A 13069-nucleotide genomic window follows, 5' to 3' on the forward strand; every position below is an offset into this window, starting at 1 on the left:
GTGAACACTTCACTCTGACGTGAATGTCTATGTCATGAAATGCAAATATAATAAAAGACAGAAGGTTGAGGTTGGAAATATTTGTATGTGATTTGTCATTTGACGCTGTGATTGTCGTCAGACCAAAACAAAGACGGGAAAATGAATGAAATTAAAAGCATTATTAGAGTTAAAGTGTCTAAAACTATTAATAGATAATATAACGTACAAAAGTAACAATTGTTGACAGTTTTAAAGTTTAATTCCGACCCCACAAAGACAGAGTTAATTCAAGTCCACAGGTCTGAAATCCAGCTCAAACGCAGATCTGAGCTCCATGTTCAGCTCAACAGTTTTGAAGACTTTACAGCTGTTTAAGAGGCTGATATGTTGAAGATTGAATCGTGACAAAATGAAAGGTAATACAATCATGAGTGTTTACTTATCCAAGAACAAACCAGGATAAAGTGAGACCTAGGAAAACAAAATAAGTTCCATTTGACGAGATAATTAAAAATATATTATTGAATTACTGCTTCATTAAAGGCCCTTAAGTTGATTTTACAAAAGTGTTTTCCCCCTTGTGTCACAAAAGTGTAACTGCAATGTTGTACATTTGTTTATAAAACAAGCTAACTGCTTTTGTTGTGTCAGTATCTGGTTTTATTAATTGTTTACTTCTCTCCGTACTTGAAAAAAACATCTCTGACCCAGAACTGTTTGGTGGTCACATGACGGTCACATGACGTTCAGATGACAACTCACTGAGCAGGTCATCTAGACAAAATTAATTTGTTAAAAGTAAAATAACTAGAGAGTTCTACCAAATGAATTAGGATGGTTCAATACTAAAGATATATTTTTAGAAAATGTAAAATGATCAAATAACGTCTTACATATTGATACTTTAAGTGATTTATTTGTAAAATTCATTCGACATATACTTCAATAGAAAACCTTCACATATTTATTGACCAATTTTAAGATTACAACATTAAAAGCAAAAAATATATGTTTTTGTTATACTTATATATTATTTATAGCATCAAAAGTCCACATCAGTTGTTTTGACTTTTGTTCCTTTATCAAGAGTTCACCCATGTCTGGCCTTAACCAGCACTAGACAGAAGAGCTGCACCAGGATCAGCTTATCTCCTCAATAGCCTGTTAGACGTCTACCAAGTGAAGGCGTAAGAATCAAAACTGTACCTTTTCATATTCATAATCAGTCACTGTGAGGGTCAAAGGTGAGGCTTTGATGACTTTGCTGGTGCCTTCCATGAGGGTTTTCCTGAATCTCAAGTATCCAATAAAGCACACAGGTCGTCGAAACGCACACACCAGCCGGCAGGAAAACCAGCCCAAATCCTTACAACATAATACCTAAAATAAATCACGGCACAGGAAAGAAAAAGCACAATCATTGTTTATGACTCGAGCGCTTGAGCTTATCTTCAAAGCAGCAGATCTTTTGTTCCAGGACAAGGACATCAGGATGATGAAATAAAGCCGTTTAGGGATTTATTTTTCTCAATCAATTACAATTAGGAATGATTTTGTCTGCAAAAGATGCGGCCGTCAGGTTTTTCTGCTCCAAAATAATCTAATGTCTGAGTCTAACCAGTTCACACTAGTCAATTAAGCCCTGATGCCGCTGGATGAGAGCTGTTTTTATCTGTCGCCTCCAGTCAGACACAGAAATCACGATGTCTCACAAGTCTCGGCCCAGTCCGGGCTCATAATGAGCTTTAATTGAAGCTGCTCTGTCTGAGCAGGAGCGACGCGTGGGGATCGCGTCCAGGCGGCTGGAAATGAAAACGGCAGAAAAGGATTAGAAAGATAAGTGGCTATAACATCCAAATCGTGACAATCAAAAAGAGATAAGAAGTTGTCACAAGGACAATTCTTCATTTGCACAGAATAGAAAGTCAGAGCCTCATTAGTCAGTCTCTGTCTGAGCGATCCAATGTAATTACACGAGTCTGACATCATGAAGCTTTATTCCCACAATCATTCAATGGATTCAGCCCTTAACACTTCATCCGATTAAAATGAAGGGACATGCTTTCATCTAAACAGAACATTTATTATTATTCAGGACATTCATATAGTCAATAATTTAATAAATCAATGTATTTACTCACTAAATAGTAAAACACATTTGGGGAAAATGATGCAATGCACAATATTTGAAAAAATGTTCTCAAGTATTATGATTGATTCTAATATTATTATTATTATTATTTAAAAATGATGAATTAATTAGGAGGTTTACAAATATGCTCCACATTTCTTCAAAATATTTTCAATTTAATTCAGGATATTAATTCCAAATCCTTGTTTCTTTTATAACTTTTTTTTGTATTATATGCTGCCATAGATGTGATACAAATTAACTGATAGATTTTTTTAATTGTTGTTATTATGTTATCACCTTTTTTCACACATTATATTACAACTGCATGAATGAAGTATTAAAAAGATCATTTTTTTAATCATTGAACATTTTTTACTATATGTTAATGTTGGATGATGTTTATTTGACCTACACTGAGTTACAGTTTCATTAAAGACAGTGTAATGGTTTAAATGAACACACACAGAGGTCATAACTAGTAGGGGAAGAAAAAATAAATCTACCTTTAATTCCAAAATAAAATTGGGCTTGTGTTTGTCTATTGAGCATCAGCTGACATGAGTGTGTGTTTGAAGTCTGGCTGAGTCTTATCAGCGCTCAGCTTCATTGTGTTCCACTAATGAGGCTACATTAAGCCGGTCTACACCAGGGGGCATGTAATCCCCTCAGGTTGGACTGTCGTAGCCCTGGGAAGGGTTGTGTTTACACTGGGAGTGTGGAGACTGGCACTGTTGAATCATGTGATTAGAAAGATTGAGGGGGGGCGGGGGGTCCCAGACCAGTGCATAGAATGGAGTGAGTGACAGTGGTGCTGGCCTGCTGAGTCCATACAGTCCTGAGTTTGAGATCACACCTGGGGCACAAAGATGCTCTCTATGGATGAGACACTGTAGGGAAAGTCACTGACCAGAATACAGAGCTTCATTAACCGACGTCCAGACACGACCTGCTGCTTCTCATCCACTCCTGACCCGAGATCGGTCACGCCGTCCAACACGGGACCCCCTTTTGAGAAGACACTCAGTAATCCAAGCAGAGGAGACTCTTTTGAAAATTCCATTTAATCCATTCGGTGTAGTCCAGCGTCTCCTGCTGCTCCTGCTGCTCCACCTGTGCCCGTCTGAGCGTCACTGCCGCCCCAGCAGAGGAGCGTCCCATATATGAGTTCTGTCCACGACAATGGTACATTGTGATCAGACAGGCAGAACAATCCCCTTTCACAATGCATAGTGCTCCATTCATCTGCTGTCTGTTTGAGCTGCTGATGAGACAAAGACATGATTCGAGACTGATTAAGATTCAAACACTTCATTCATTCTTCAATATATTATTTATTGATTTATTTATTGTCTTGAGGTCTGGATATGTTTTTTTTTTCTTATATAGTCCACCGTCAATTTATAAAGGTAACACAATGTATGCACTTTTTATTTATGTATTTTCAGGCATACACAGGAACTGAAGGGTTGAACAAAAATATAAAATTACTTAATAACTTAAATTTGATATTTTTTAAATAAAGAAAGTATGTCATAGTATTTTATAAAAAATATTTGTTTCTATTTTTTTCGCAAATCGTGTTGTAGTTATAATATATTTGTATTTCAAACTAATGATTTATTGATTTATATGATCAAATCCGTATTCAGCATGTTTAATCATAGTCATATTTATTATATATAAATATAAATATAAATATAAATATAAATATAAATATAAATATAAATATAAATATAAATATAAATATAAATATCAACTGGTGTATTTTTTAGTTTGCAAAAATAGCGTTTTTATGAAATTAATATTGAGATTATTCAATTGTATTTAAATGTAAATTTCTATAACTTCAAAAATATGTTTTCCTTGTTGTGTAGCTTTAATTCCATGTACCAATAGACGTTTATACTCTTGGAGCTTGTACTAGTTGTGATCATATTGTAGTTTTTTTCGCCTCCGGGTTCAATTCTTAGCCCGTGATTGATTGATCGACTGATTGATTGATTGATTTAAGAGAGGATTTTATTTGAAACAGCCTCTCTGGCATCTGAGCTCAGTCGAAACCATCGTTATTGTATTCACGCTGTGATCTTCAGGATAATTGATTCAATCCATTAAGTTTTTCACGCGGATCCGAGCGTGTGGCTCCTGAACAGCTGGATGTGGATTCAAGTCGCACTCTTGACAAGCTGTGAAAGACACGAGCTCAGCCTCTGCCTCACCACCGTCACCTGAACATCATGTCAGATAAAGATGAAGCACTCAGCGTCTTATTGATCCTTCATATCTGTACTCACACCGTATCGGCGCCTCTAACGATAAATTAAACCGAACAAAAAAAAATCGATAATTATTTTAAAGTCCAAGTCTTGGCACTTTGTTGACAGCTTCAATCCCCTAGTATTAAAATACACATCCCACCTCACCTGAGTGTGTATTACCTTCCGAGTTTACCTGTAAACACTGGAAACAACAGGTTGGTCTGCGCAGGTGCAGTTTAGTGTATTGAATGTTTAATGGAAGTCTTTGTGTTATTAATGTTTGTCATCAGAAGAGAATGGAAACGATCGAGAGCAGAGAAAACACCTGTAATGACGTCATTGTGATGTAGAGTCACCCTGTTGAACCGTGTATTCGGATTCAGAACTTCAAGTATCACCTGTTACCAGATATTTACCCTTTCAATGACTGTCTTTAATTCAAATACGTAATTATAAAAACAATATTAGCAATAATTAATAATGTGTATGATGAAGGCACGGTACAAGTAATTTAAACTATAAGCGGTAACAAGAAAAATGTATTTTTAAAATGTTTTTTGAATATACTCTAAGATGATTTATTTGTATCTTTTATCAATGTATTATCTTGTGAAGATAAATGTCGCAATTTCACTGTATTTCATGAATATATGCATGAGGAAATACAAATCAATTAACGAAAAATATTTAAAAAGTTTTCACTTTCTCGGTTGCCTTTGTATTATTTAAATTCAATTAATATTGTTATGATCAAACATAAAACGAGTAAAGTTACAAAATAAATAGATATTCAAGTGACATTGATGAATAACAATTAAATTATGGTGGAGGATTTTTTTTATTTTTGTGTTACATTGTTTTTTAGTGATATTTATATTTAACGACTTTTTATTTTCTTTAGGGATACAAAATAAATAACATGAGCCAGGTGTTGTACATATTACCAAACGTTCACTCAAGTGTCGAATAATATTGATGGGGAGGAGGGGGGGGTTAAAAAACTCTCTCGTGTGTATTAAAGATGATGTCATACTCGTTTTTCATTCCATCCTCCAGCTCTCCTTTGAGTGAAAGCGTGAGAAAAGATGAGCATCAGCACCTCCAGGTCCAACATTGGGGTAAAATAAGATGAAGAAGATGAAATAAAAAATATTCCGAATGTTTCTCTTTAACGACAGCATGAACTTTTTTATATTTGTATCAAAATAATTTATGACGTTCATGTAATATAGCACAAATTGTGATATTTTTTATTTTATTTTATTAATTTAATTTAGCTATATTTTCAAATTAATCTGCAGCACAATATGTTAAATCTGGCCCACAAGCCTTGACTTATGAAGAAAGAAGAAGAAACAACGTCAGAGTCGCACCACATAAATAATACAGGAATAGCAGTGTTTATTTGCTTGTTTGCTCAGTCAACAAACATGTTGATTCCAAACACTCACTCGCTAATAACGACGAGATTTAGGCGCATTTTACCCTAAAAAGGTTGGAGCTGGTTTCTGTGTCTGTGCTGCAGTTTTGACCTCAATACACTCCTGTCTATAATGTCAAGACTCGGGAGCGTCCTTTGGTGACGTCACGGATACTCTGCGTAGCTCTCGAGTCAATATTTGTGCGAAGTAATCGCGTAATAAACCCTCCTTGATCATGTTGGTCCCGCTCGTGTCGAACCTTCTCTCAGAGACAGAGCTCCACTGATAAGAGCAACAATGTAATGATCAACCAGCGCAGTCTCCCCAAAACTTTGATCTTCACCCGAATACCTGCGACCTATTGACGAGATTCCACAGATGAGTAACCGAGGTACTCACTGATGTCCACCGTGTACAGTAGCGAGTACAACAGTCTTTAAAGCACTTTATTGAAACCGTACGAACTAGTGCACCATAATATAAGACCTCGTCACCGGAATAATAAAGGTTTATTTTAAATACTGACGTGTTCTGATGAAAGATATGTGTTTTTTTAATTGTAATATATTAACTCATATTTTAGATTATTCGTAGATATTTCTTATTGGTTTTTGTTTTTTTTAGGACCAAATTTTACATATTTACATATTTTATTTTATATTTTTTTTAATAAAATGGATTTTCACGTTTGAACTTTTATTCGTTTTTTGGTTTGTTTGTTTCAGTGAAGAAGAAACGAACACGTTCGTTCTGATGAACAATCTAACCAGACCATTATGAATAATTCATATAAAGTAAAGGCCGTTAATTGACAAAATATTCAATATTCGTTTTAGTCAATTTTTGCTCCTTATAAGTACATTTCAACTGCAACAAAAGATAAAGCACCGCAATACAAACCATCTTTCGTTAGTTTAAGATCGCTACTCCCTTTTTTTCGTTAGTTCAAGAATTAGGTGTGACTTAAATTAAAGAAAAAATTAATCGTTCGATGTTTATCATACGAATAATATATTCTTTATCGCAGTTTTCGTTTTTCAATCACACTCAAAATAAAATCCCCTTTATATAGTGTTTAATAAATTGAAATACCTGCGAAAATCCATTTAGTATTTTTCCGATTGATTTCTTTATATTAATTTATTCATATTCATTTTTTTCATTTAATTATATTTCACTTTGAACTTATAATTGAATGAGTTTATTGAATAACAACTTTCTTGATGATTTTATCTGCCCTTGTTGAGGAACACCGTGACGGGATTTTAGAGCTTGTTATTCGTTTTTTTATGGTTTATTTAATTTTCCTAAAACATTTCCATCGTGTGCTTGTGTGTCCACCCAGAGAGGATGGAGGTGTGATGTGTCTTGTAATGAATGAGTGAAGACCGTTAGACAGACGTGAGCTGAAGTTTCGTGGGCTGCTTGATTTTGGGGCGTCAGATCATCTCTCACCGACACGAGAAAACACCTGAAATTCACACCTTAAATCCACTCCCTCCTGGACTCTCATTGGTCCGGGTCCCGCATATATCCCAGACCAGGTGACAGCGAACCTGCACAGAAGCCCACACACACCAACATGTTCCACCACAGCCACGACCCCAACGCTGCCGCCGCTGTTGCGCAGGTCATGTTCGACAGTGACGACCTGACCTCCGTGAGGTCCCCGACCTCCGAGCCCGCCAGCCCGCAGTCTTTCAACTCGGACTCCAGCTGCAACAGCCCGGAGGCCAAGTCTTCATCCTCCTCCACCAGCCAGCAGAGAGTCAGGAGACCCCTGAACGCCTTCATCATCTGGACAAAAGAGGAGCGCAGGAGACTGGCTCAGCTCAACCCAGACCTGGAGAACACAGACCTCAGCAAAATACTTGGTGAGACTTTGTTTTTATTTTTATTTTATTTTATTTTATTTTATTTTATTTTATTTTATTTTATTTTATTTTATTTTATTTTATTTTATTTTATTTTATTTTATTGTCTGTCAATTTAAAAATAATAGTCGTCAGAAATGTCAATTAACTTATTTTTTAATAAAAGTTAATGTTTTATTTAAAGTATACTGAATGTATTGTAGCTGGCGTTTTGTTGCAAAAGTAGCATTAGCATTTCTAGTTTTAGCATCACCTTTTATTGTTAACAGTAAATAAGAAGCTAAGTATAATAAGCAGACCTGAAGTATTATGCCAGTATTAATATATGACTAGAGTTTCTTGTAGAACATAAAGTATAGTTAAGAAGTATTTTTGCAAAACATCACATGAACCGTAATCTTTATTGCAGCTGCATTTAATATTAAGTAGTGATAGAGACACTCATTTATAGTTGAAGATTATGTAGGATTTGAAGTACAACTTTAAATATTAAAATTAGCAAGTAGTTGTGGTAGAAGTAGGTTCAAAATACTTGTGTATGCTGACAACTAACCGCTGTTCTCCTGCAGGAAAGACCTGGAAATCCATGTCTCTGGCCGAGAAGCGACCATACATGCAGGAGGCCGAGCGTCTGAGGGTCCAGCACACCATCGACTACCCCAACTACAAGTACCGACCCCGCAGGAGGAAGCAGCTGAAGAAAACCAGTCGGCTGCAGAGTCCGGAGACGCCGTCCACTTTCTGCAACTCCAGCTACAACCTCACCTACCTGCTCCAGAACCACCAGCACAACTTCCCAAACAGCCCGACCCACTTCTCCGCCCTCCCCGGCGGCTACGCCACCTCGTGTCAGAGCGACTTCTTGGATAGATCGCCCATGTACCCCTACCCTCCGGCCTACCCTGCAGAGCCACACTCGTACTTTAGCCACCAGCACTCCCAGCTCACTTTCCACCAAAACCCAACAGTGGCTCACATGGACGCAGGAGAGCCGAAGGGGTTCGGTGGACTCTTCTCTGGACCCCCCCTAGAGTTTTATCTGGACCAGGTCCAGCTGGACATGCTTTACGACCTGGACAGAAGTGAGTTCGAACAGTACCTCGGCCCGTCCGTGCCCGAGTCGGTGGATCCGAACAGTTATCATCATCAGCAGAGCAGCCACAGAGAAGAACGCTCGCTCTCGTGAACCATCGTTTATTTACTCACATACTGTTGTGTTGCCTTTTAAATGTTTTAAAGTTTATAGTTTTTTAATGAATTTAACCATGTGTGGAAATGTGTTGCTCTAATAAATAACTAATACAAACCTCTGATGTGTATTCCTTATTTTCAACATATCCATTTTTTCGGGTGAGAATGACTGCAGCTAGTGCTTTGATCCGCTAGCTAAGCTAGCAACTTATTATTGAGTTAAAAAACATTGTTTGAACAGTTTCTTTCTATGACGAGTTATGGGTTAGTTTATGGAAACGTACTAAAAAGATCGAATAAATAATAAACCAACTTGTGCAGGAATTTGACTGCTGGAGACTTGGATCCTGCTCCTGCAAAGAGTGATGTGAGTGACATAAAGAAACAGTGTCTCTGTGAAAGCCAGAACATGCAGGTGTTATGGGGTGGTATGGAAAACATGCATAGATCACACGTTTTTTAATATGAAAACAATGTAGTGATACAAGTACATTTCAAGGTCACAATATTAATAATGAAAGTAATTTGAATAAAAAACATCCTTTTAAGTCGATTTGTTATGTGATAATTCTATTGGCAATTTTGGACATAAAGCTTGTCCATGTTCTAATAAAGTTTAAGTATAGTAAGTAAGTCATTTATTTATGTAAAGCACATTGTAGATCCATATTAACCAATTCAAAAATGACACAATTTCACATTTTAACCCTTGTGTTATCTCAGGGTCAAGGTGACCCGAAGGCCCAAAAACAAACCCTCACCCTTACCCTGAGGCAACACAAGGGATACCACAAACACATTTGTTTTTTTGTCTTCAGGTCACGTTGACCCTGAGATAGCACAGCGCTTAAAGAGCAGAACTTACATACAAAAATGCACAATTCTTAATGTTCAATAACTTACTTGCACTACACACACATACAACGTGTCAAATCTTCAAATTATTTCTGGATCCAGATGGAAATACTAAACAACACCAGAATAAATCACTTCTTTCTTCATCTTGTAACAATATTTCCTAAACTTTCCTTTGCTAACATTCTTAAGCCTTGTAGCTGTTTCTCAGTCAGACGGATAAGTAAAGGATGTCAACAAAAACCTCCTTGGCAGAGGTAATGATGGCCTGAATTAATGTTTTCTTTGATATTTGGAATGAGATTATGACTTGATCAAACCTGATAAACCCTTTTTCTTTGATTATAATACGTATTTGATCAATAGATTATAAGGAATGTAATCACTGCTAATGTCTTCAATCACAAACAGATCAACACATCTGAGGAAGAAGCTTTTGCGTCACCAGTGGAAACGATCCTGGTCTGGATCCAAACAAGCACAACGATGACGGCTCTGGTCGCTGATGGCTGATTGTGAAAGTGAAGACACGCTCACCGGCCAAAATGAGCGGAAGAAACCTGACGTCAGTTCAATTCCCTGGACGACATTACAGAAGGTTGCATAAATGTGCTGCCGTGCAAAAATATGGAGGATAAAAATAAACAACAAAAACATCGACGGGATCATCTGCCTGGATTTGTTTTTTTTATTTCCCAGAATATGACCTGGACATTGTTGTTTGGCCTCCAGTTTGGCTGCTCACCAAAAATTAACGCTCCTATTCAGGAAGTTCCTGCAGGAAAAACAAGGATGATATCAGAGAGATTGATGGATGTTTATTAAATGTCCAGTTGGGATCTGATTGGCGGACGAAGTATGAAGGCTTTTTTTACGATGTCAAAATATTTTGCAGCCAATTGGAACAACCTGCAAATAGAATAGAATAGAATAGAATAGAAAATGTTTATTCATCCCCAGAGGGGAAACACACTTTTACAAAAGCACAGTTGAAAAAAAAAAAAATATAATAAAATAGATAATAAAAGAATAAAAATAAACGATCAACGAAAAATAAAGTTTATAAAGAGTGTTTGTAATTAAATTAAACTTTTTTTTTCAAATTCATTAACTAAATCATGTTTGTTTTTCTATTTAAAAGGTTTAAAATGTCTTCTGTTTATAAAAGCACTTTGTAAAATAAAACAACCAAATAACATAAAAGGAGCTATTTTTTCAAGAAACAAGAAGTGATTCCAAAATAAATATCGATGAGTTGGTGAAATTATTAGTAATTGTTATTGATTTACCATCTCTGCCATCCAAAGGACTTGACAGACAAAAATGAAAAGAAATGAGAAGAATCTCGCTCACATGCTTATAAACATATTTCAAAATGTTCTATAGGTTGTGAGTGTTATCAACTTGAGAGTGACACAAGTGTTTATTCAAGCTAAAAATAGATCTGCTTCCTGATTTGTAACATTCTTGAGATCTATATTTAGGTCCAGAACATGAAGGTCACCTCTGGTTTCCTGTGCTGAGTGTTAAATTTGGGAATGTGGTCGGCAGATAAAGCTCATCCATGTCTTATCCTGCAGGAACGTCTGCTGGGGCGGCGACAGATGAGGAAACTCGAACAGGAAGTGACTGAAGTGAGAGGCTTCTTATCCCGTAAAGAAACAAACCTGACACGGGGATTTGTTTTCAACCGTCTGACTTGTGTTTAGATTAATCTGAAGTTCATCGTGAGGGATGTCCGACCATGTCAATGCTGATCGGTCACGATGTAATTAAGCAGCCATCAGGGATTTTTGCCATTTTGTTTTTGAGTCATGAGAAAAAATGATATTGTATTGTCTGAAACATTGATTAAAAAGTGTTAGTTATTATTATTGTTAGCCGAAAACCCATGATCAGCAACAACAAAATGTAAAAAAATTAAAAAAAATGGGAATAAAAGATGAAAACACGATTTCACAAATAAACATATCTGTGAGATTCAAAGTAAAACCACTGCTCTGGCTTTTCTTTAGGATGTTCTCCTCCTGGAAGTGTTCACCTGGGAGGAGGCCCCGGGCAGACCCGGAAGATGCAGGAGAGATGTTTCTCAAGTAAAAGGGAAGTCCACTGTATACACTTTAGGTCACACCTAGCATAGCAAAGCTTTGTCTAGTAAAATATCAACAGTGAAAGGTATCTTTAACTTAGTTAAGTTAATTTGGATTCAGTTAAGTATACCTCAAGTTTTGCTAAACCTTACTTTTTACTAACACTACGAAGGGCGTTAAATGATTGTCGCCCTTTTTATTCTATTAGCAAACAATCTCGGCAGATTTTATTAAAAATCTTAAAGGGATTAAATGCATTTTTCTTGTTACCATCTGGATCCATTACTCGTTTGAAGGATTTGTCACTGTTTGTAAGTAAGTAATATTTGTAGGGTGCTTTTCTAGACCAGGGTCACAAAGCGCTTAGACAATTAAAGCAATACCCGATAAAGTATTTACTTAAAAGGTCAAGACACAAATAAAAGTGTCTTGAGATGTTTCTTGAAGGAGTCAGTTTGCTTTTTGTGACTGACCATCCAGAAGCTGTCACTTTCAGCTAATTTCTGTCAATGGTATTTCAAATGCTAATGAAAGTATTGAATACAATGGATACATTATTTCTTGGCCAATAATATTGTGTTAAAAAAAAACAAATAATCACAACACGTCTGTAAATGAGCGTCTTATTTTCAAATGTCCTCAAGTTGCTTTGTATTCAATTCTCAAGAAATATAATGTTATGTAATATAATGTAGTTTTTTATATATATACTGTATATTCAAATCACATTTTCCAAGAATATTAGACATGTTTGTGAATGATTTGTACTGTAAATAATTTGATTAAAATCAGTCGCACTCCAGCAGAGACACAGCGGCTCCTGCACCGACGCCCACTTCTATCAGGGACCAAAAATACGAGCGGGAGACGGTCAGTCGGTGACCACCAGACAGACGGTTACTGTAACCGGGTCCGAACGGACAAACCGGGTGTGGTCCAGTGACCCGCGGAGCAGATACAATAGTATCTCAAAGTCCTGTCGACAAACACTAGCAGGACCAAAACACACAAACATGGTCGAAAAATGTCTGTTCAATACAAAAAAACAACTTCAAACATCCAGTGGACTCTGACGTGTGAACATGCGGTGACTTGGAATGTGGCGTGTCGGGGGGAATAACTGATTATTTATTGTGGAAACAACGTCACACCTTCTTCCTGAGAGTCTCCTGCTTTATGACTCAGTCTGGGACAAACGTATGTATGTGTGTGTGTGTGTGCGTGTGTGTGTGTGCTTGATTCCTAATGATATTTCAAGGTTGAG

At 36.7% G+C, this 13069-nt stretch overlaps 1 protein-coding gene across 1 annotated transcript; it reads left to right on the top strand.

The window, feature by feature from the left end:
- Positions 1-7377: 7377 nt before the first annotated feature.
- sox32 (SRY-box transcription factor 32) lies at positions 7378-8855 on the top strand. The gene is made up of 2 exons (XM_087790184.1): positions 7378-7669; positions 8239-8855. Exons 1-2 carry the CDS (start codon positions 7378-7380, stop codon positions 8853-8855), a joined length of 909 nt encoding a protein of 302 aa, XP_087646310.1.
- The last annotated feature ends 4214 nt before the right edge of the window (positions 8856-13069 follow it).

Source organism: Callionymus lyra, chromosome 4 (genome assembly GCF_982586985.1).
Source record: "Callionymus lyra chromosome 4, fCalLyr1.hap1.1, whole genome shotgun sequence".
Classification (NCBI taxonomy): Eukaryota; Metazoa; Chordata; class Actinopteri; order Syngnathiformes; family Callionymidae; genus Callionymus; species Callionymus lyra.